The 21,541-nt window shown below is 42.1% G+C and overlaps 1 protein-coding gene across 1 annotated transcript in view; it reads right to left on the bottom strand.

Annotated features, from left to right (window-relative positions):
* The window catches only part of FAM149A (family with sequence similarity 149 member A), an 85,620-nt gene extending 67,319 nt beyond the window's left edge, over positions 1-18,301 (bottom strand). The window contains exon 1 of the mRNA XM_069977708.1: positions 17,682-18,301. Coding sequence (XP_069833809.1) covers positions 17,682-18,301 — 620 coding nt within the window. The remainder of the gene's footprint in view (positions 1-17,681) is intronic.
* Positions 18,302-21,541: the final 3,240 nt, after the last annotated feature.

The raw sequence follows: 21,541 nt of genomic DNA on the forward strand, positions 1-21,541 counted from the left end.
CTGCAGCTCCTATATACAGTCCATTCACCTCAACACTTGGAGTCAGCAGTGCTTATACACACACACCATTATATATATATATATATATATATATATATATATATACACACACTCACACACCCATGAAAACACATTATACAGATACAAACCATCCAGTCCACACACTATACACAGGACATGTAAAACACACTGCATTCATGCATTATACACCTACATTCATACACATTACACACTACATGTAGAGAATACTTACTCCCTCTAGCATGCTGGGTGTAGTGGTGCATCTCCCTCATGTTCCTTGCAGCAGCAGCAGGCTGTCATCTTCACCCGGCAGCCCTCTCCTCCATCGTCCCGACAGCTCCACACCAGAGCAGGAAGTCACGTGCAGTGAGAGGAGCTGGAGGGAGGGGGAGGGGGAAGCTACACACACGGAGCCCAGCGTCCTGCAGCCTCTGCGTGACCCCTGATAGCAGCAGCCAGGGATCACTCCCAGACGCTGCAGGACGCTGTCTGTGCTCTCCTCTCCACTGGAACTGCGGTAGGGGGCCCCTGGGGGATGGGGGCCCTGGGCATTTGCCCTGCTTGCCCCCCCCTAACGCCGGCCCTGCACACACACACATGCACACACACTCTCACACCCAGGCCGATCATACTATGCATGTCATATATCAAACACCTAACCTATATAAATGAACACTTCTTAGAATTTTAAGTTTCATGCTGCCTTTTACTGTTGTTTACATATTCTATTGTAAAATTGGTCCAGACACCTATTAGTACGGGTTTTGTCTATAGGTTATCAATGAACACACTGTATGAAGCTGTACTCAATGATTTTATAAAAATGTTCAGGCTTATAAAAATATCAGCGGCGTAACTCTTGGTTTTTGTGTTACTTTTGCCAGCTCATTAGCGTGCACTAATTTTCTTTTTGTATGCCCGATGCCAGACCAATCTTTTATTCATGCTGCAAATGCCTGTATTGTATTGCCAGAAAAGTAAAAGACACTGAAGAAGGAATAAGATACAAAGCTTCTGGAGGAAAGGCTACACCACAACTTTAACTTCTTTTTAATTAGCTTCGTTGTTTCCATTTCGAAGAAGAAAAATAATTAAATATTAAATAAGAAGACATTGAGACTGATCTTCAATATTGTCTTCATTTCACTCTTTGAAATCTTTTATGTGAAGAGATCAGAAGTTCATCTGTACAGTACGTGCAGGTATACAGTATCTTCAAGGGAACAAGTTATATTGGTTTAATTGTCCCAAGATAGTAAGAGATCGGAGTAAAATAATACAATGTGTAAAAAGTACGTAGGCTCTCTAGGAGTAGGACCTATAGAGTAGGATCTAATGTTTGTGGAAGGTGAATTAATTACGGAGAGGTAGTTAGTGTTAAAATATATCACACTTTTATCTTCTTAAAAACACAATTAAAACGTTTTTCATAAATTCATATGTCATAAACATAATCATGTAGAATAAATTTTCATGAATTTATATATCATAAACATAATAAACAAATAATTCAGTTTATATAAAACAAATGATAGGTTTAAAATCCAAATTCAAAGTTCTAAGATATGATTTGCCAAAAATAGAGCGTCCGCGCAGGGCCCATGCGCTGACTGTTCTAACGGTTGTGATCGTGGCTCACATAATAGAGTAGGTATCCTTATGGCAATTAGACTCTCTAGCCTCTTATCTTGTACTGGTTTGGGACCGGATGATGATAGTTACAATATTGCAATATGATTTAATCATCATCCGGTCCCAAACCAGTACAAGATAAGAGGCTAGAGAGTCTAATTGCCATAATGATACTTACTCTATTATGTGAGCCACGATCACAACCGTTAGAACAGTCAGCGCAAGGGCCCTGCGCGGACGCTCTATTTTTGGCAAATCATATCTTAGAACTTTGAATTTGGATTTTAAACCTATCATTTGTTTTATATAAACTGAATTATTTGTTTATTATGTTTATGATATATAAATTCATGAAATTTATTCTACATGATTATGTTTATGACATATGAATTTATGAAAAACTTTTTAATTGTGTTTTTAAGAAGATAAAAGTGTGATATATTTTAACGCTAACTACCTCTCCGTAATTAATTCACCTTCCACAAACATTAGATATATAGGTCCTACTCCTAGAGAGCCTACATACTATTTACACTTTGTATTATTTCTGGGCGTCAGAATAGTAGTGCACTCGGAGTACACACCTCCCAATATTCACAGTAGGGTGTAGCGAACATACATTACATATTCTTTCAAAATAATACAATGGTTGTCATTGTCAATGATTGGAAATAATTCTAATTTGACATCTTAGCTGATTGTTGAACTGTCTCTGTCTGTTAATGTGTCCTTACGCGTAGCAGAACCATGCTAAACTGCTCTTAAGCATAATGCTAGGTTTACACTGCATTTTTGCATCCATTTTACTGTATTTGTCCTGTAGTGTCTCACCACGGGTGTTGCTATTGGTTACACCCCTCGCAAAAGCCTGTACTTATTGTAAGTAACTGGTGATGTAGTAGTGATAAAGTTTTGCCACGAGATGTCGCTATTGTAGATGTATGTACTCAGATATTGCACGACTTAAGTATGTAAAGGGTTATTGTTTATTTGTGTGTCACATGGATCTGTGAACCCGTGGGAGTCTCTTCTTCTTCTATCCTATCTCTCGCTTTACTTCTTCTTTATGCACTCATCACCCATTCATATCCCAAAGCCAAAGAAAGCTAGGAACTGATCCAGATAGAGCAAAGTGCCTAGGAAATCTATCTCGCAGTGCGGTTGTCAGCAGTAAACCCTTAGCATTCCGCTCATCCCAGGTAACAAGGTTTGGAGCTTGTGTCACCCTCTAGGACAGGTCCCCCAGACACTAGTAGTGCAACAGGTGGTTCATTCCGACAAGAGTCGATGCACAGGCACAAGTATTCTCTCTCAAGTATTCTCATATCTCTACCTCATTCTCTAACCTCCCGGCAGAGCACATTACTACTTGGGTTGGGACTCTTACGACATCCTCCTCTGATTCTTCTACATATCTCTCAGCACTCAACTATATGCAACAGCACTTGCTATACTCCTGTTACAGGTCTGGATCCTGTATTATTAAGTGAATTATCAAGTGTGTTATCACGTATAACTGTCAAGGCAAAGCTGTATGTTCTGCTGCACCTATGTACTTTCAGAGTAAACAAGAGATTATTTATGGTAAAAAGACTTTGTGATTCTTAGCCCCGCACCCACACAGTATACATGCACTCCTTGGGACATTTCCCCTTTCTGTGGGTGGCAGTAACAATAGTCCGGCAGGGTCACTACACCACTCCGCCCCACTGTGATTACAACAGCCCAAGGGACCACGTAGCAGCCTGGCAGGTCACTGTCCACAGGGAAATAAGGTGTATCCAGCCCTTTAAACTATAAGCAGGTGTGCCATCATACCTGTGTGCCCAACCAGCACTGGCGTCACAACACAACATCCTAGGGTCCGGTTACATCTCGGCTAACCACCACAAGAGTGGCGTCACACTCTACCACCTAGCAAGTGATTGACCGTTCCTCCACCATAGCACCGCGGGGGCTCACCACAGTTTCAGTACGTTGAATTTTAACGTACAGAAAAACATGGTCAACCACATATTTTTGTGTTAAAGTGTTTCTCTTTACAAAACAGATTTATTCGATCTGATTTTTTTTTTATTATTAATATGTTGTTACCACCCATTTATGCATCTATTTTTTTTAAACATATCTGTAAATGGACAGCAACACACAGTGTGGACTAACCTAACAAGCTTGCAATTACTGGTAGATTGCAAAAGCTGGTAGCCATGGCCACTCCAGCTTGCAGTTAACTTTTTTTTTTTTAAAGGATTTTTCACAAAGCTTTTCTGACATACTGTATTCTCTCTCTCTCTCTATGTATTGGGGAACTCAGTGGGTAGCACTATAGCGTTGGGGTCCTGGCTTCAACTTCCACTTGCTGGCAACATCTGTAAAAAGTATGTTTGTTTTCCCTGTTTTGTGGGTTTCCTCCCTATGTAAGGTGCAGCCGAATCAGTTGGCACTATACAAATAAAAACACTAAAAAAAAATCAATATCACCACATAGTATATAGAAAATCCCGCCTTAAATGAGCCATCCCATGGCTAAGTTAACACTATGGGATTTTTCAGCCGTCATTGTCGACAGCTACCAAAAAGACATCCAATATTCTTAATGCTGGTCATTGACTTATTTGTATAGCTAACCATTTTACTTTGGATCTTTAGACAATGAAATGTCTATGGTGGCACCAGATAGTAAATTGGTTGGCAGATACTAAAAACGTTGCTTTATGTGTCAACAAATATCTCAAGTCAATGAATATGGATAAACATAAGGGCCCTAAGGAACCTATGGATGGTTTTATTCTTCATACATCAATATATGATAGACTTAAAATTAAGGACAATTAAAGGGACATGTATCACGTGCAGCTTTTTTTGTGGTACTTTTTATGGGCTGTGCAAAATTTTAAAGTTGTTGTGCAAAAATTATCATTAGAAGAAAGTGCCTTGATAATTCTTGCATAATTATTTTGCACAGCTTTTTGCCTAAAGCTGTTTGGTTAACAAAAAAAAAAAATACACTAGGGTAGCAGTGGAGTACACATAATAAACCATCCGAAAAAGGTAGTGTCAGGACGGGGAGGTAGGGACAAGACAAGACAGTGGGCCCTGAGCCTGAACCTACCCACTGTCCCTACCTACTTGCCTCAATCGGCCCTAGGCAGCCACGGAAAACCACGAAGACGTGCCCTATACTGTATAAGTGTAACACAGAACAAGACAGACAGACAAATATAATAAAGGGAAGTCAACAAGCCAAGACAGAACCAAATGGGCAACACAGTAAAAAATTGGAGATCAAACAGGTAGTCAAAGATCAGGTGGGAGGTCAGGTAACAAGTCGAGCAAGCAGAAGAACAAGGAATGGGGATTCAGGAGTAGACAGGGAGAGCTGGGATCAGGGTATGAACCTTAATAGCCAGCAGCGAGAGACTGGCTCTGCTTTCATTTATGAGGACCAAGAGCCTGGTCTGGTTCCTCATTGGACTAATGCTCTGATCCTCAAGGTCAATCAAACAACTTTGTTCAGCTGCAGCGATCAAGGTTAACAGTGAGCAGTGTAACTCCTGCATTGCCAGTAGGGTGAAAGGCAGGCGGGTGTGTCAGAAAAAAGTAAAAACAGACCCAGCTCACACCAGGCTCACTGCACATTCCTGACAGGTAGCTAATCTGAAACCAGGGCTCCTCCTGGCACAAAAACCAAGAAATGGTGAACATGACATAAACTGGAGAAATCCAGAAATTGCGCAAAAAAAAAAAGAGTGCAAACATGTTAATATACATGCCCCTCAATCTGTGTTTGCCCATAGATGTTAGATGTTAGATTTCTACATGCCCAATGCTTTTCCATTGTCAGTAAATAGCCTGCTGTCATAGTAGTATCTGTCAATGGCTTTTCTTCTATCTATGCAGGTTCAGAATGAGTGTGCACATTTTCAGTATAAGGTTGGTGGAGGGGGCTGTTGGCTGCATGCTCGTATGCTGTTTTAGGGGTATGATAACTTTAGGAGTTCCTGAGAGTCCTTTACATAGACTCACATTCAGAGAGTGAACAAGACTGAAAGTTTGTGTACTCATTGTGTCATTCTCTTATTGGCAGGCATCAAACGGGCAATAAAGTCTGGAGAGACTGCGACTGGCAAAAGGCTGTTATACTCACAGTGCCTAAAGCCACATACTTCCCCAAGATATAAAAGAACAGGAACATTGTAAGAGGCTAATATTACCTTAGCACACATTCTGAAATCTGTGAACACTGGGTGTAAGAAACCACTTTTACTTACTGTATGGAATATCGTCTTTATGCTGAACTGAGTACCACGTGACTTTTCACCTTAAGATACAGTGAAATTCTTTTAATTTGTTACTAATTTGATCTGTTAATAAAACTCATGTATGAAAGTAGAAAAACAAAAATAAAATATTAATCCCTTAACCTTTTGAGGACCAGGCCCAAAATGACCCAGTGGACCGCGCAAATGTTGATCTTAGTGTTTCCGTTTTTCCCTCTCCCCTTCTAAGAGCTCTAGCACTTTCAGTTTTCTATCTACAAGCCATGTAAGTGCTTGTTTGTTACAGGAATAGTTGTACTGTGTAATGGCGTCTTTCATTTTACCATAACATGTATGATGGAATTCCAAATATATTATTTATGAAGATATAAATTGGTGAAATCGCAAAAAAGAATGCAATATGGTAACGTTTGGGGGGTTCCTGTGTCTACGTAATGCACTATATGGTAACAGTGACATGATACTATTATTCTATAGGTCAGCCCGAACACAACCATATGCAGGTTACGCAGATTCTCTAATGTTATATTTTTTTTTTAAATGAAATCCTTTTTTTTGGCAATTAATTATAAATAAAATGGGACTATTGTGACGCTTATAACGGTTTTATTTTTTCACCTACGGGGCTGTATGGGGTGTCATTTTTTCCGCCATGATCTCTAGTTTTTATTAATACCATATTTGTGAAGATCGGACGTTTTGATCACTTTTTATTGATTTTTTTTTATATATAATGTAACATAAAAATCGGTAATCCGCGCACTTTTCCCCCTCTTTTCGTGTACGCCGTTCACCGATCACAATGACGCTTGTTATATTTTAATAGATCGGACAATTACGCATGCTACGGTATATGTTTATCTATTTATTTATTTTTATATGTTTTATTTATATAATAGGAAAGGGGAGTGATTTCAACTTTTATTGGGGGAGGGGTTTTGGGGTAGTGTAATAGTGTTTTGAACTTTTTTTTTTTACACATTTGAAGCCCCTTTGGGGGACTTTTATATACAGTACTTTGATTTTTACACTGATCATTGCTATGCCATAGGCATAGCATTGATCAGTGTTATCGGCGCTCTGCTCATTGAGCCTGCTTGTGCAGGCTCAGTGTAGCAGATCGCCGATTGGACCGCACGGAGGCAGGTGAGAGACCTCCGGCAGTCCGTTTCAACGATCGGCACCCCTGCAGTCACACTGCAGGGGTCCCGATCGGTAAGTGACAGGGGACTCCCCCTGTCACTTACACTTAAACGCCGCAGTCGCGCCGCAGCGTTTAAGGGGTTAATGACACGCGGCAGCGTGATCGCTGCAGCGTGTCATTACCGGTGAGGTCCCGGCTGCTCACTGCAGCCGGCCCCCACCTCCTATGAAGCGCGCTCCGCTCCGGAGCACGCTTCATAGCGGGAGAAACACCCAGGACGTACGTCATGGGTCGTCTGGGGTTAACCCTTTAAAGACAGAGCCAGTTTTCATTTTTGTGCTTTCGTTTTTTCCTCCTCGTGTTTAAAGGACCATAGCGCTTGCCTATTTTCACGTACAGACCCACATAAGCCCTTATTTTTTGCTACATCAATTATAAAGTAATTTGCAATTACAGACTTTTTCATAAATCGTGCTGCAAAACCGGGAAAAAATATTTTTTGTGCAGTGAAATTGAAAAAAAAAATGCAATTCTTTTTATTTTAAGGGGTTTTGTGTTTGCCCCATTCGCCCTATGGTAAAACTGACATGTTATCTATATTCTTCAAGTCAGTACGATTACAACAATATGTAACTTGCATAGCTTTTATTTAATGTGATGGCTTTTAAAAAACTAAAACCTTTTAAAAAAAAGGTTTTAGCGGAGCGCACTTCATAGCGGGAGAAACACCCAGGACGTAGAGTTACGTCATGGGTCGTCTGGGGACAGACTTCCATGACGTAACCCTACGTCCAGGGTCTTCTAGGGGTTAACCCTTTGAAGACAGAGCCAGTTTTCATTTTTGTGCTTTCGTTTTTCCTCCTCGTGTTTAACCCTTTGAGGACCAGGCCCAAAATGACCCAGTGGACCGCGCAAATTTTGATCTTAGTGTTTCTGTTTTTCCCTCCGCCCCTTCTAAGAGCTCTAGCACGTCTACGCCGTTTACCGTTCGCAATGACGCTTGTTATATTTTAATAGATCGGACAATTACGCACGCTACGGTATATTATATGTTTATTTGTTTATTTATTTTTATATGTTTTATTTATATAATGGGAAAGGGGGGTGATTTCAACTTTTATTGGGGGAGGGGTTTTGGGGTAGTGTGTTAGTGTTTTTAACTTTTTTTTTTTACACATTTGAAGTCCCTTTGGGGGACTTTTACATAGATTAGTTTGATTTCTACACTGATGAATGCTATGCCATAGGCATAGCATTGATCAAAGTTATCGGCGATCTGCTCATTGAGCCTGCCTGTGCAGGCTTAGTGTAGCAGATCGCCGATCGGACCGCACGGAGGCAGGTGAGAGACCTCCGGCGGCCCGTTTTACCGATCGGGACCCCCGCAGTCACACTGCGTGGGTCCCGATCGGTAAGTGAAAGGGGACTCCCCCTGTCACTTACACTTAAACGCCGCGGTCGCGGCGTTTAAGGAGTTAATGACACGCGGCAGCGCGATCGCTGCAGCGTGTCATTGCCGGTGAGGTCCCGGCTGCTGATTGCAGCCGGCCCCCACCTGCTATGAAGCGCGCTCCGCTCCGGAGCACGCTTCATAGCGGAAGAAACACCCAGGGCGTACAGTTACGCCCTAGGTCGTCTAGGGACAGACTTCCATGGCGTAACTATACGCCCTGGGGCGTCTAGGGGTTAAAAGACCATAGCGCTTACCTATTTTCACGTACAGACCCACATAAGCCCTTATTTTTTGCTACATCAATTATAAAGTAATTTGCAATTACAGACTTTTTCATAAATCGTGCTGCAAAACCGGGGAAAAATATTTTTTGTGCAGTGAAATTGAAAAAAAAAGATGCAATTCTTTTTATTTTAAGGGGTTTTGTGTTTGCCCCATTCGCCCTATGGTAAAACTGACATGTTATCTATATTCTTCAAGTCAGTACGATTACAACAATATGTAACTTGCATAGCTTTTATTTAATGTGATGGCTTTTAAAAAACTAAAACCTTTAAAAAAAAACTAAATGTGTTTAAAATTGCTCCATTTCCATCCTTATAACGCTTTTATTTTTTGGTCTATGGGGCTGTGTGAGGTATAATTTTTTGTGCCATGATCTATTCTTTCTCTCGGTACCTTGTTTGCATACTGTATATACAACTTTTATTTTTTTTTCTGGATTTGATGTAAACAAAAATGCACAATTTTGCACTTCTGCGTTTTTGCGCTTACGCCGTTTACTGTGCAAAATCAGGAATGTAATAATTAAGAGTTTGGGCCATTATGCACGCGGCAATACAAAATAAGTTAATTAATTCATTTATTTTTTATTTATAAAATGGAAAAAGGGGGGGGGTAACTTTTATTAGGGGAGGGAATCTTTTATTAGTAAAAAAAACTTACATTTTTTTTACACACATTCTAATTCTAATACAACTACACCAGGGGCTGGCTGGCAAATTTTAGCCCGGGGGGCAAGTACACAGCACTGGCCCATGAGTAGCAGGCTGGCGGCCCATCCTTAAAGGACCACTCTGGCCTCTAACCTCTTACCTATAACATCTTCGGTCCTTCCAGTCATTGGTGACCAAATATCCTACTGTGCCCTGTGAAAGGGTCAGAACTCACTTTCCTGTATAAGTCTATTGGGCGGCTCAGTGATGACACGAAACGGTCCCATAGACAGATGCTAGGAAAGCTGGGTGACCTCTATCATACTGAGTACAAGATGCTGGAAAGCTGGGTGACCTCCATCATACTGAGTATAAGATGCTGGGAAAGCTGGGGTTACTGTATTTTTACAATAGTTTATATCACTCGATGTACTTCTGTATGTATGTCTCCTCTATGTACTCTTGTATATATATGTATCCTCTATGTACTACTGTATATATGCCTCCCCCTGTATATATGTATCCTCTATGTACTGCTGTATATATGTATCCTCTATGTAGCAGGGACACATGCAGGCAGGGGCATTTCCGGGATAAGCGAGGGGGTGGGGGTGGGGATAGCGGGACACATGGTGCCTCCATCTAGGTAGAGTGTAGTAGTGGAGGTATAGTGGATAAGGGGTGTAGTAGTACAGGTATAGATATGGGGTGTATTAGTAATACAGATGAGGGGGATTAGTAGTAGTACAGGTAAAGATGAGGGGTGTATTAGTAGTAAAGATGAGGGGAATTAGTAGTACAGGTATAGATGTGGGCTGTAGTAGTACAGGTATAGATGAGGGGTTAGAAGTAGTAGTAGTAGTACAGGTAAAGATGAGGGGTGAAGTAGTAATAAAGGTATAAATGAGAGGTGACAGGGGCATACTGGGGGAAACTGGGGCAGCTGGGCGTGATTGGGGCAGGAGTGCACATATCCCTCCTCCGCTCACCCCGGCACACAGGTTCCCCTCCCGGCCACACGTGCAGGTCCCCGGTCTCTGGAGGAGGCCGCAGGCAGGGCTGTATTAACAGCTGCTGCTGCCCTAGGCACTAAACCTGGAGACGCACCATCTTCAAGCACCTATTGGCGATACCAGACCTGACCAATACCACCATACCCCCCACCCCCCTGGAAAAGACACCAGATTTACTGGCAAGTCTGAACGGGAGAAGGGAAACTAAAAAAATAAAAACAAAATAATTAGTTTTTTCTGTCCCCCTGCTCCCTGGTGCTGCCCCCCTGCAAGGTGCTGCCCTAGGCATCGGACCACAGGTGCCTAGTGGTAAATACGGCCCTGGCCGCAGGGACTCTAGTGGTGATAGCATCACTGCCATTACTGGAGCTGTACAGCGGGATCGGGGATGCAGATCCCGCTGTTCAGCTCCAGGACCTGAAGCGACGCTATCACCACTACAGTCCCTGCAGCCTCCTCCAGAGACCAGGGACCTGCACGTGTGGCCGGGAGGGGAACTGGACGTGATATGTATAGCTGGGGCAGGTCAGTCGTGGCTCTGTTAGGCGGACTGCCCGACTGCCCTGCACTTCACCTCCGGCGCGACACTCCACGCACCGCCGCCCGCCATGCACCTCACCTCCGCGCCGCCTGCTTGACCTGCAACTCCAGCCCAGCCGCCAACCCATCACTCTACGCTGCTCTGCCTGCAGTGATTTTTTGTGAAAATTTAATTTATGATTTTAATCGAAATCGATTATAACCTTCTGGGCAAATTTATTTGATTAATCGCCCAGCCCTAACTCCTCTGTATGTCTCCTCCTGTATATATGTATACTCTATGTACCCCTGTATATATGTCTCCTCCTGTATATATGTCTCCTCTATATACTCCTCTGTATGTCTCCTCCTGTATATATGTATCCTCTATGTACTGCTGTGTATGTCTCCTCCTGTATATATGTATCCTCTATATACTCCTGTGTATGTCTCCTCCTGTACATATGTATCCTCTATATACTCCTGTGTATGTCTCCTCCTGTATATATGTATCCTCTATGTACTGCTGTGTATGTCTCCTCCTGTATATATGTATCCTCTATGTACTGCTGTGTATGTCTCCTCCTGTATATATGTATCCTCTATATACTCCTCTGTATGTATCCTCTATGTACTGCTGTGTATGTCTCCTCCTGTATATATGTATCCTCTATATACTCCTCTGTATGTCTCCTCCTGTATATATGTATCCTCCTGTGTAGGTCTCCTGTATATATGTATCCTCCTGTGTAGGTCTCCTGTATATATGTATCCTCCTGTATATATGTATCCTCTATGTCAGGAATAGGGAACCTTGGCTCTTCAGCTGTTGCAAAACTACAACTCCCATCATCTATGGTAAGCCTATGGCTGCCCAGGTATGATGGGAGTTGTAGTTTTGCAACATCTGGAGAGCCTTGGTCCCCTCCCCCTGCTCTATGGCCTGCTGTGTAGATGTCCTGCTGTGTAGGTACCTGGCTTCCTGCAGACACCATCTTCTCGATCTTCAGGCTCTTCTAGCCCAGACACAGGAGAACCAGCTGGGAGGAGAGAGCGGCCTCTGGTGGCCGGAGGAAGATACTGCGTACAGCAGTTTGCTTTTTACCATAAGCCTCATAGGCTTATGGGAAAGCATAATGGGCATAAAGGAGGCGGGGCTTAACGTCATGGGGGGCGGGGCTTCAGCGGCCCCTTCCATCACAGTCCGGATCCACAGCCACAGGTAAATATGACAGAAGAGGGCGGGGCTGTAAGCAGGGGAGGCACTGAGGACTCCAGCCAGCTGTCAGCCGCCATGCGGCCCTGACAGCTGGGGGAAGACCGGCCCGGGGGGCATATGCCCCCCTGCCCCCCGGCCCAGCCCGCCCCTGAACTACACTTATCTATCCTATAGATTAGTGTAGTACACATAATACAGCAATGATCCATTAGATCGGTGCTGTATTATTCTGGTCTGCAGCAGACTAGATATATGGAGATATATGCAGAGCCGGCATCAGAATCATTCCAACGCTGAGCCACTGCCGACTCAGTAGAAGGGATCTCCTCTCCGCGATCACATCACAGTGGGGAGATCCCCCCACTGGACACCATAGTTGCACTATTTAAATGCAACTATTTAAATACTTAATTAGCCGGGATCGGCGATTGGCCACATTGACTAATACACCCGGTCCCCTGCTGCACATAGCCACCGAGGACCGTGCGCTGCAGAGAGGGCTCTGAGGAGGCATTTTTTGCGCCATGATCTTTACTTTCTATCGGTACCTTGCTTGCATATATGCGACTTTTTGATCACTTTTTTAAAAAAAATATTTCTTGATTTTTTTTGTATTTACGTAGTTTACCATGCGAGATCAGGAATGTGATGATTAATAGGTTATCCAGGATTAGAAAAAGAACAGTTATTTTCTTGCAAAAACAGCATCACCCCTGTCCTCAGGCTGTGTGTGCTATTATAATTCAGCTCTATTCACTTCAATGGAACTGAACTGCAAAACCCACACCCACAATCTGGACAGGAGATGTGCTATTTCTTGAAGAAAACAGCTATGTTTTTTAGAGACTGGACAACGCCTTAAGCATCTGTGGGATGTGCTGAAAAAACAAGTCCAATCCTTGGAGGCTCCAACCACACAATTCATCTGCTCATTATATCTGGGCAACAGATACCACAGGACACCTTCACAATTCTTGTGGCGTCCATTCCTCAATGGGTCAAAGCTGTTGTTCAGGTGCTATGATGGCGACAAACTTAATATTAATATTAGCTAGGCGATTTTATTGTTACAGCTGATTGGTGTACAAGTGAACCGTCGAGTGTAAAAACATTTTCCTGGTTCTGCAGATATATATTACAGTAGTTTCAGCAATAGCAAAAGATCACCTATATGCTCGGAGATAAGCAACAGTATAGTGTCATTGTATGGTCTGGCGGTTTTCACTGTCCGTCTCTGCATTCAGGCTATAAATAAAGAGGCTCACACAACATTCTTTTCAGTCCTGGAGAACAAAACATGAGCAGTGCATGCTGGGAGCTGGAGCTAAGAGAGGACTGAGAACTCTTCTAAGGACAACAAGTTAAGAATCTGAAACAGTTCTTTCCTCATTTCTCAGGGAGCAATGAAGGTGCTCTCCAGATAGTGGAGATGTTTGGTAACTTCTGTTAGGGTACTATAACACCAGCAATTTTTTGACAACTAACGATTAACTATAAACTATCTCAAATGACCGCTATGGAAAATGACCTGAAATAGTTTGCCCAATTACATGGAACAATGATTGTTACTTATGATTGTTCTTGCGTACGTTTTGTCGCTGCTATTGCGTACGTTTTAGCTATGACTTCTTATTACACCGAACAATGTGCGAACGATTTGCGAACGATCAAATGATAAAAATAGCTCCGATTTCTCGTTGGTCGTTTAATCATTGTCTGCTATTACACAAAACGATTAGCATTTAAAGGGGTAGTGCACCAAAAAAAAATTTCTTTTAAATCAACTGCTGCCATGAAGTGCCAGAGATTTGTAATTTACTTCTATTAAAAAATCTCAAGCCTTCCAGTACTTATCAGCTGCTGTGTGTCCAGCAGGAAGTGGTGTTTTCTTTCCTGTCTGACACAGTGCTCTCTGTTGCTTCCTCTGTCCATGTCAGGAACTGTCCAGAGAAGGAGCAAATCCCCATAGAAAACCTCTCCTGCTCTCCAGACTGTAAATAATACCACTTCCTGCTGGGCATACAGCAGCTGATAAGTACTGGAAGGCTTGAGATTTTTTAATAGAAGTAAATTACAAATCTCTGGCACTTCATGGCAGCAGTTGATTTGAAAGAAAATTTTTTTTGGTGCACTACCCCTTTAAATCCCAACGATTTAATGATTTTTTGAACGATAATTGTTTTGTGTAATACCACCCTTAGAGCTACGTAATTTGCTAGGCTGTGTCTATATACAGTACTATATATGTATGGCTTCTCAGACCCTTGTAATCCACTCACTGGGGAAATAAAATTTTTGCGTTAAATGGTGGTCAAAGGAGTTACTGACTGTAAAATACATCAAAAGGGATCTATAACTTCCATATAGTTGTATAGGGTAGTTTAGTATAATAGGGTTTTTTATACATGTTTTCATGAGGTAAGCAGTTTAACCCTTAGAGGACCTTGCAAATTTCAATTTTTGCGTTTTCGTTTTTATCTCCTTGTGCTTAAAAGGCCATAGCAGTTGCATTTTTTCACCTAGAAACCCACATGAGCCCTTATTTTTTGCGCCACTAATTGTACTTTGCAATGATAAGCTGAATTTGTTCATAAAGTACACTGCAGATGCAGGAAAAAATTAAATGTAAGGTGAAATTGAAAAAAAAAAAACACTTTTTTTTTATTTGAAGGGTTTTAGTTTTTACGCCGTTCGCCCTGGGGTAAAACTGTCTTGTTATTTATGTTCCTCAAGTCGTTACAATTACAATGATATGTAACATGTATAACTTATTTTATCTGATGGCTTTTAAAAAATTCAAAGCATTGTTAGCAAATATATGTTCCTTAAAATTGCTCTATTCCCAGGCTAATAGCGCTTTTATCCTTTGGTCTATGGGGCTGTGTGAGGTGTCATATTTGCGCCATGATAGGTTCTTTCTATCGGTACCTTGATTGCGCATATGCAACTTTGTGATCACTTTTTATTACAATTTTTCTGGAGTTGATGCGACCAAAAATGCACAATATTGCACTTTGGGATTTTTTGCGCTTACGCCGTTTACCGTGCGAGATCAGGAATGTGATAAATTAATATTTTGGGTGATTGCGCACACGGCGATAGCAAACATGTTTATTTATTTATTTTTATTTATAACATGGGAAAAGGGGGGTGATTCAAACTTTTATTAGGGGAGGGGGCTTTTTATTAATAAAAACACTTTTTTTTTACACTTATACTAGAAGCCCCTCTGGGGGACTTCTAGTATGTGCACACTGATCTCCCATTGAGATCTATGCAGTATAGTTATACTGCATAGATCCATGAGATCGGCACTCGATTGCTTTCGGCTGCTACAGCCGAAAACAACCAAGTGCCGAGCCGGGATCAGCGCCATTACGGCACAGACCCCAGCCAGTTAAGGACACGGGGATCGCCCCTCCGTGACACCAGGGATAAGGCTGCAAGTGGTAATCAGATGCAGCTGTCAACTTTGACAGCTGCATCTGATTACTGAATTAGTCCGATCGCCGTGCCCACTAATAGCCGCACGTAGAAGAATGATCCCGGCACTCACCAATGCTTAGTGTTCTTTTATTGGAGTATCACATAGTACAAGTACAAACAGGAGGACGCAGCGTTTCGGCTCGTGGCCTTTATCAGCTGACCACGAGCACCACCCCCCTTACAGTGTGCCGTCTTATTCCAGTAACACTAATAGCCGCAGTCCCCGGCTACATGCAGCACCCTGGACCGCGGCGGTTCAGAGCCCAGTACAAGTACGCCCAGGGTCGTCTAGGGGTTAAAGAGGTATTTTGTAATAAAACAGACTGACAGAGGCATTTAAAGGGGTTATTCAAGATTAAAAAAACATAGTTGCTTTCTTCTTAAACAGTGCCACACCTGTAGCAAGGTGTAAGTAATCTTATGAAAAAACAGCATTGCCCCTGTCCCCAGGTTTGTTTGGTATTACAACCTACCTCCATTCACTTTAAGGGCCAGTTTATGTGGAGTAAAACTGGCGGAATTTTGTGGCGGAACTCTCTACCACGGAATCCCGCAAACCTCCATGTCATACATGCAGTCTATGGGAGGGATTCTCCGCTCTGAAGAATTAACATGTCAATTTTTCTAAGCAGAAAGGTGTGTGCGTGAGCCCTCCCTTAGAATGCCTGTATGATATGGAGGAGGGCGGGATTCCACGGCGGAGAGTTCAGCCGCAGAATTCCGCCAGTTTTACTCTGTGTGAACTGACCCTAATGGAACTAAGCTACAAAACCACACCCAAACTGAGGACAGGAGTGCTTCTATTTCTAAAAGAAAGTGACATTAGCTTGGATAACTCCGGGCATAAGTCTTACAGAGTCATGTTGCTTAAGCAGTAGTTCAGATTTGCTCCCTGTGACAATTTTACGGGGAACCCATCCATTGTCAGTGACTCTGCTAGGCCTCCCAGGGCTGCCTGACTTGGTGACTTATTCAGTTTGCCTACGGCAAGCTGTACTAATAGAGTGCTGGGAGTCCCATTTTTCAAATAAAAAACATATTTGGTATCGCTAGCTGTGTAATTGCCCGAACTATTAAATTATAACATTTGTGATCTCAACAGTAAACAATGTAAGTGCAAAAGATATGGGCAACAGTAGTGCTGATAAAAAAATATAATATAAATTACAGTGGGGGGGGTGAAGGGGGGGGGGCAATTTTAGGCTATGTTCTCAGAATGTAAAAATGAGGGGAAAAATGGCTGTTAAATTCCTATTTAGGTCAGGCTTAGCTGGTCATGAGTATACAATTTTCCTGGAAAACCTTGTACTAAAATTTTACCATCATATTGTGATCCAAACATTGTCTTTACAGTATTAAAACACAGGAATAAAAAGAGAAGAGCACCCATATTCAGAAACATCAGATCAAGTTTTAAGAACTTTTCCCATTTAGACATGTAGTCGGATTTGTTACACGTAAACGCTATCTTAGCCATTTTCTATTTGCAGTGTGCCAAAAAGTGCCAAACTTTGTACTATAGTTGTAGTTGTAAATATCAAAGCATTTCACCAACCTCACTGATTGTTGGACCACACACAGAGTCACCTTTCATCACATTTGCTGCTATTGTATTGGACTACTATGAAGGCTGCATTGAAACAGTAGGTGCTGCTGAAAGATACAATGTGCACATAGACTAGAGTGTATCCACCTGAAGCCATGTGTATGCATGAATACTCACTAATTCAAAGAACCTGCTGTTAAACTAAATCCCATTGTATACCATGTTAACCTGGGAATGACTAGTATTACTCATAATGCAGGATAAAATTAAGTGTTGTTTTTAAAGATATTCTGAATTTATCAATGGTTTCTCCAGAAAAGTTGCACATTTTTGTGCAAAATGCGGCGTCCATGTGGCTGGCCATGATAAATCCCCCCATAATAATATGCTGAGTACATTGAATAAAAATATGTCTCTCATTTTCAGAACTCACCCGTGGCTGTAGGGATTGTCTTCATAATCTGTGCTCTCCTCCCCTATATCAGGCAAAGTAAAGAGCATAGATTTGGTGTTCCAGTTGAAAACAGATGTCTCTTGAAGAAGCCTTGGTGACCGACTGGAGTGGTTGGATTGCATTGCCGGGGTTATTGTGTTGATACTTGGTGCAGGCCGTACCAGAATGGTTGTCGGTGGAGTGGGAGATGGAGCTGAAGACTGTGGATTTGTCCATGATTCTTCACTGAGTTGCTTATGTTGTGCTACATTGCTGGATAAAGAGGCTGAAGGCTGGGGCCTTACTGGATGAATAGGGCTACTGGGGGCAGAAATGCCACCTGCATGGGGAATCGGAGTCAAAGCTTTTCCAGAAGGAATACGGGACAGGGAAGATGTTGATGCAGTGGGCGTATTAAGGATATGCAAAGGAGATGGTGGTGTAGAAAGAAGAAATAATGGAGTTTTACTGGCCAAAGAAGGGACTGTTGTCCCTGAAGAGTTCACTGCATTAGAGCCTTGAGTAAAGGGGTTGCTGGTTGGTCCCGGACTTATAGGAGATACCGATGATTTAAAAAACTTTGCAAACACAGTTCCCAAGTCCAAGACAGCAACCTTCATGGCTTAACAGAGGTTAACAATGAGGTTAATGTATGTAATTCAAATCCTTCTCAGCAGTACAAAAATGAAGGGTCAATAAAATACAGTGCATCCCGGATATGTAAAGAAATTGTATGTGTCCAAAAAAGCAAAAGAGAAAAAAAATATTAAGTCATTCATGAAGTCATTTGTTTCCATAGCTGAACAGAATGCATAAAACTTGGAATGCTCTGGCTTGGCTCAGACTTCTTTCTATTTTATTAAAAATCTTCTGTCTTTAGGGCTCTTGTCCAAAAATAAAAAGAATCCTGGAAATGTGCGAAGTAGCCTAGCAAAACAAGAAAATTGCATATCGCGATCCTGGAAGAAAGGAGAAAGCTGTCTGTTTATGTCTTGATTCAATGGCTTGGAGCAGCTGACACCAGAGTAAAGGGGCGGGTGGTTGCTATGATAAACAAAAAAGAGGAGCGACTCGTCATTGGGCCTTTTCAGCTATGAGGATTGTAAGGTAAAGCTTTCACCCCGAGAGACAGGAAAAGAAAACACATTAGTCACAGTATTGTACTCTGCAGCCTAAACCAGCCCAAGTGCTGACAAAGGGAGGTGACATGTACAGAATGGCCATATAGTATAAAGGTACATATAAATCATTGCTGAAATGCTGCATACAGTTTATAATAGTGAATATGAAAATACATTCCCATATAGGTCGCACCTTTTACAGTTTTAGTACCTAAGTTTTATTGCAATAGGAGACAGAATGTACATGTAGCATATTGGCCTGTATTTAGTTTTTTACTGTGTGCTTGACTATACTGTTTAAAATACTAGTATACTACCTGTTGTAAATTCCAAAGAAAATATAAGTATTTGAAAGTGCTACCCCTGGAAATTATTATTTCTTTTGTGGATAAAACTACCTATGCAAATATCAATGTGAGTTTTTATATTTACCGTATATTATCCTAATAAGAATGAATAAGCTGTCCTCATCTGCAAAAAAATGGAAGCCAAAGTGCTGCCATTTACAAAGCAAGAAAACCTTGACCCCATAATTGGACCCAGCTATAAGAGGACCTCTAGAGGATGTTAGAGGAAGTATTTTGTTTCACCAAGAATGCCTCTTATAAAGCTACAGTCACAGTTCCAAGCTTTATTTTTGGAATTAATTTAAGGTCCATTAATTTCAATGGAGCTGGTCACACTTTCAGCAATCCATAAAAATTACTGACAGGCCGTAATTGCAGCCAAGATTGTCCCATAGAAGTCTATGGGATTTTTGATTTACGTCCATAATGTCCGTAATTCCATAATAAATCTGGGTGAATAAAAGAGTATGTACCAACATCCTCTTTAATATGACCCACGGACAGAGCGGCATCGTCATGGACTGCAGCCCGTTTTCCATGTACGGCCCATTATATCCACGGGTACCTTCTATGACGTGGCTCCATCGATTCTAAAGGAGCCGCATCATAGAGGGGAGGGAATTTCCCTGCGGACATCATAAACGTACCTGAAAAACTAAATAACGTGTGAATGCAGACTAAGAGAGCATCAAAGAAAGCTTCACCATAAACAGTGCCCCTATAACTCTGGGCTGAGAGCGCTCCCATAAAGTATTGTGCTCCTATTTGCATAGCTCCACTGATTCTGCAGCTTTTTACATAGTTTGTCAATTTTGGTCCCTATCCACATTAGGGTTCACAATCTAAACTTACCTATCTGTATGTCTTGGGTGTTGGAGGAAACTCTTTTCAGATGTTGCCCTTTGTGGGATTTGTACCCAGGACCCCCAAGGCTACAAGGCTACAGTGCTGACCACCAAACCACCATGCTGCACTAGTCAGTAACCACTGTGTGCAGTGAGTGTGGGAGTAGTTATAGGATGGGATCTAAAGCCATCATCACATATTGTAATTATACAGTATATGCATTTCTAAATTTCAGAATAGTGTGTGTGATGCAGTTAATGGACCTCTTGTTCTCCAATATCACATCATAGGCAACCTTATGCCTCTCTAGCAAGCGGCCAGTAGTTGTGGCCTAAAAATGTAACTTGGTCCCTTATGTAAAATGTAATAAACAGAAGAAAGCTTTTAATGCCTACCTGGTATAATAAAAAGAACCTTTTGCCATGTCAAAGAAACACTGCTCACTTCTGAAACCCCCACACTTGTTCGTCAACTGATCATGCTTTAAATTATCGTTACGGTCTGAACACTGCCCTATGTAAGCAAGTGATTTGGGACAGACAGTGATAAATTTATAGGACCACACAAACAATCCACTCGTGTGGATTGTAGCCCAGCTGTACAATTGCTCAAGCCTTTTCAAGGCTAAGCAAACAGGCAGTGATCACCAAAGTTGGCACTCATCATCTGCAGGCCTTAAGCCAGTTTAAAAGGGCCTTTAGATTTTATATAAGATGTGTCTATTCCTGTAGCAATATTCCAGTTACATGACACACTTACACACCGCCAATACCGCCCCCCTCCTAACATCCATGCTCAACCCACACTATTGCTGGTCAACATAACTGGTAACACCAAGGCTTTAGTGCACCCTAATTTTTGCATTTAGCTAAACATAGCCTCTACCCAGGCCCTGTTAGCCAACTCCTCGGATGTCTGCTTAGTATCAGTTAACCCAATTTTGTGCCCCTCAGCCTCAAACCTTTTACAACCCAGCATATTCTTCTCAAGATTTCTTGTCCCAAAGTTTACAAAATTCCAGCTTCTAAAAACTGTTCAGTAGAGATCGGCAAGCTATTCTCCTATATAGCCAAGAATAAAGGTACCCATACACGTGGGATAGCTGTTGGTCAAACATTTGCTCTGCTGGAAACCCTACGCTAGGAAGATGTTGCAGTTATTTGGTACAGTGAAATGAGGATATTTTTTATCTACTTTATGAGTCACAGCACAGTAATAGTTACACACACCCTAGATGAGAAATGTCAGCATTCTCCTGGGGTGTGAGGACTGTTCACCACATCCCCAACTCTCCTCACACTCAGCATCACCGTCCTCACACAGGGGATTCATTGAATTTTCTCCTCTTCAGATTTTAGTCACTGTTGGCTTTTGTCTATCTTAGAGCCTTCTGGTAATGTCCTCCATGACTGTCTAGGCCCAGACTTGTACTCTCTCAGAGCAAGTGCAGCGAGCCGGGGGTGTGGGTTAGTGGAGAGGATGGTGGTGGTGGTAGTACAGGCTTTAAGAGGCTTGGCCTCTCTCTGTGTGTAGCGCTGAGCCCTGG

The sequence above is a fragment of the Dendropsophus ebraccatus genome, chromosome 7, assembly GCF_027789765.1.
Source record: "Dendropsophus ebraccatus isolate aDenEbr1 chromosome 7, aDenEbr1.pat, whole genome shotgun sequence".
NCBI lineage: Eukaryota > Metazoa > Chordata > Amphibia > Anura > Hylidae > Dendropsophus > Dendropsophus ebraccatus.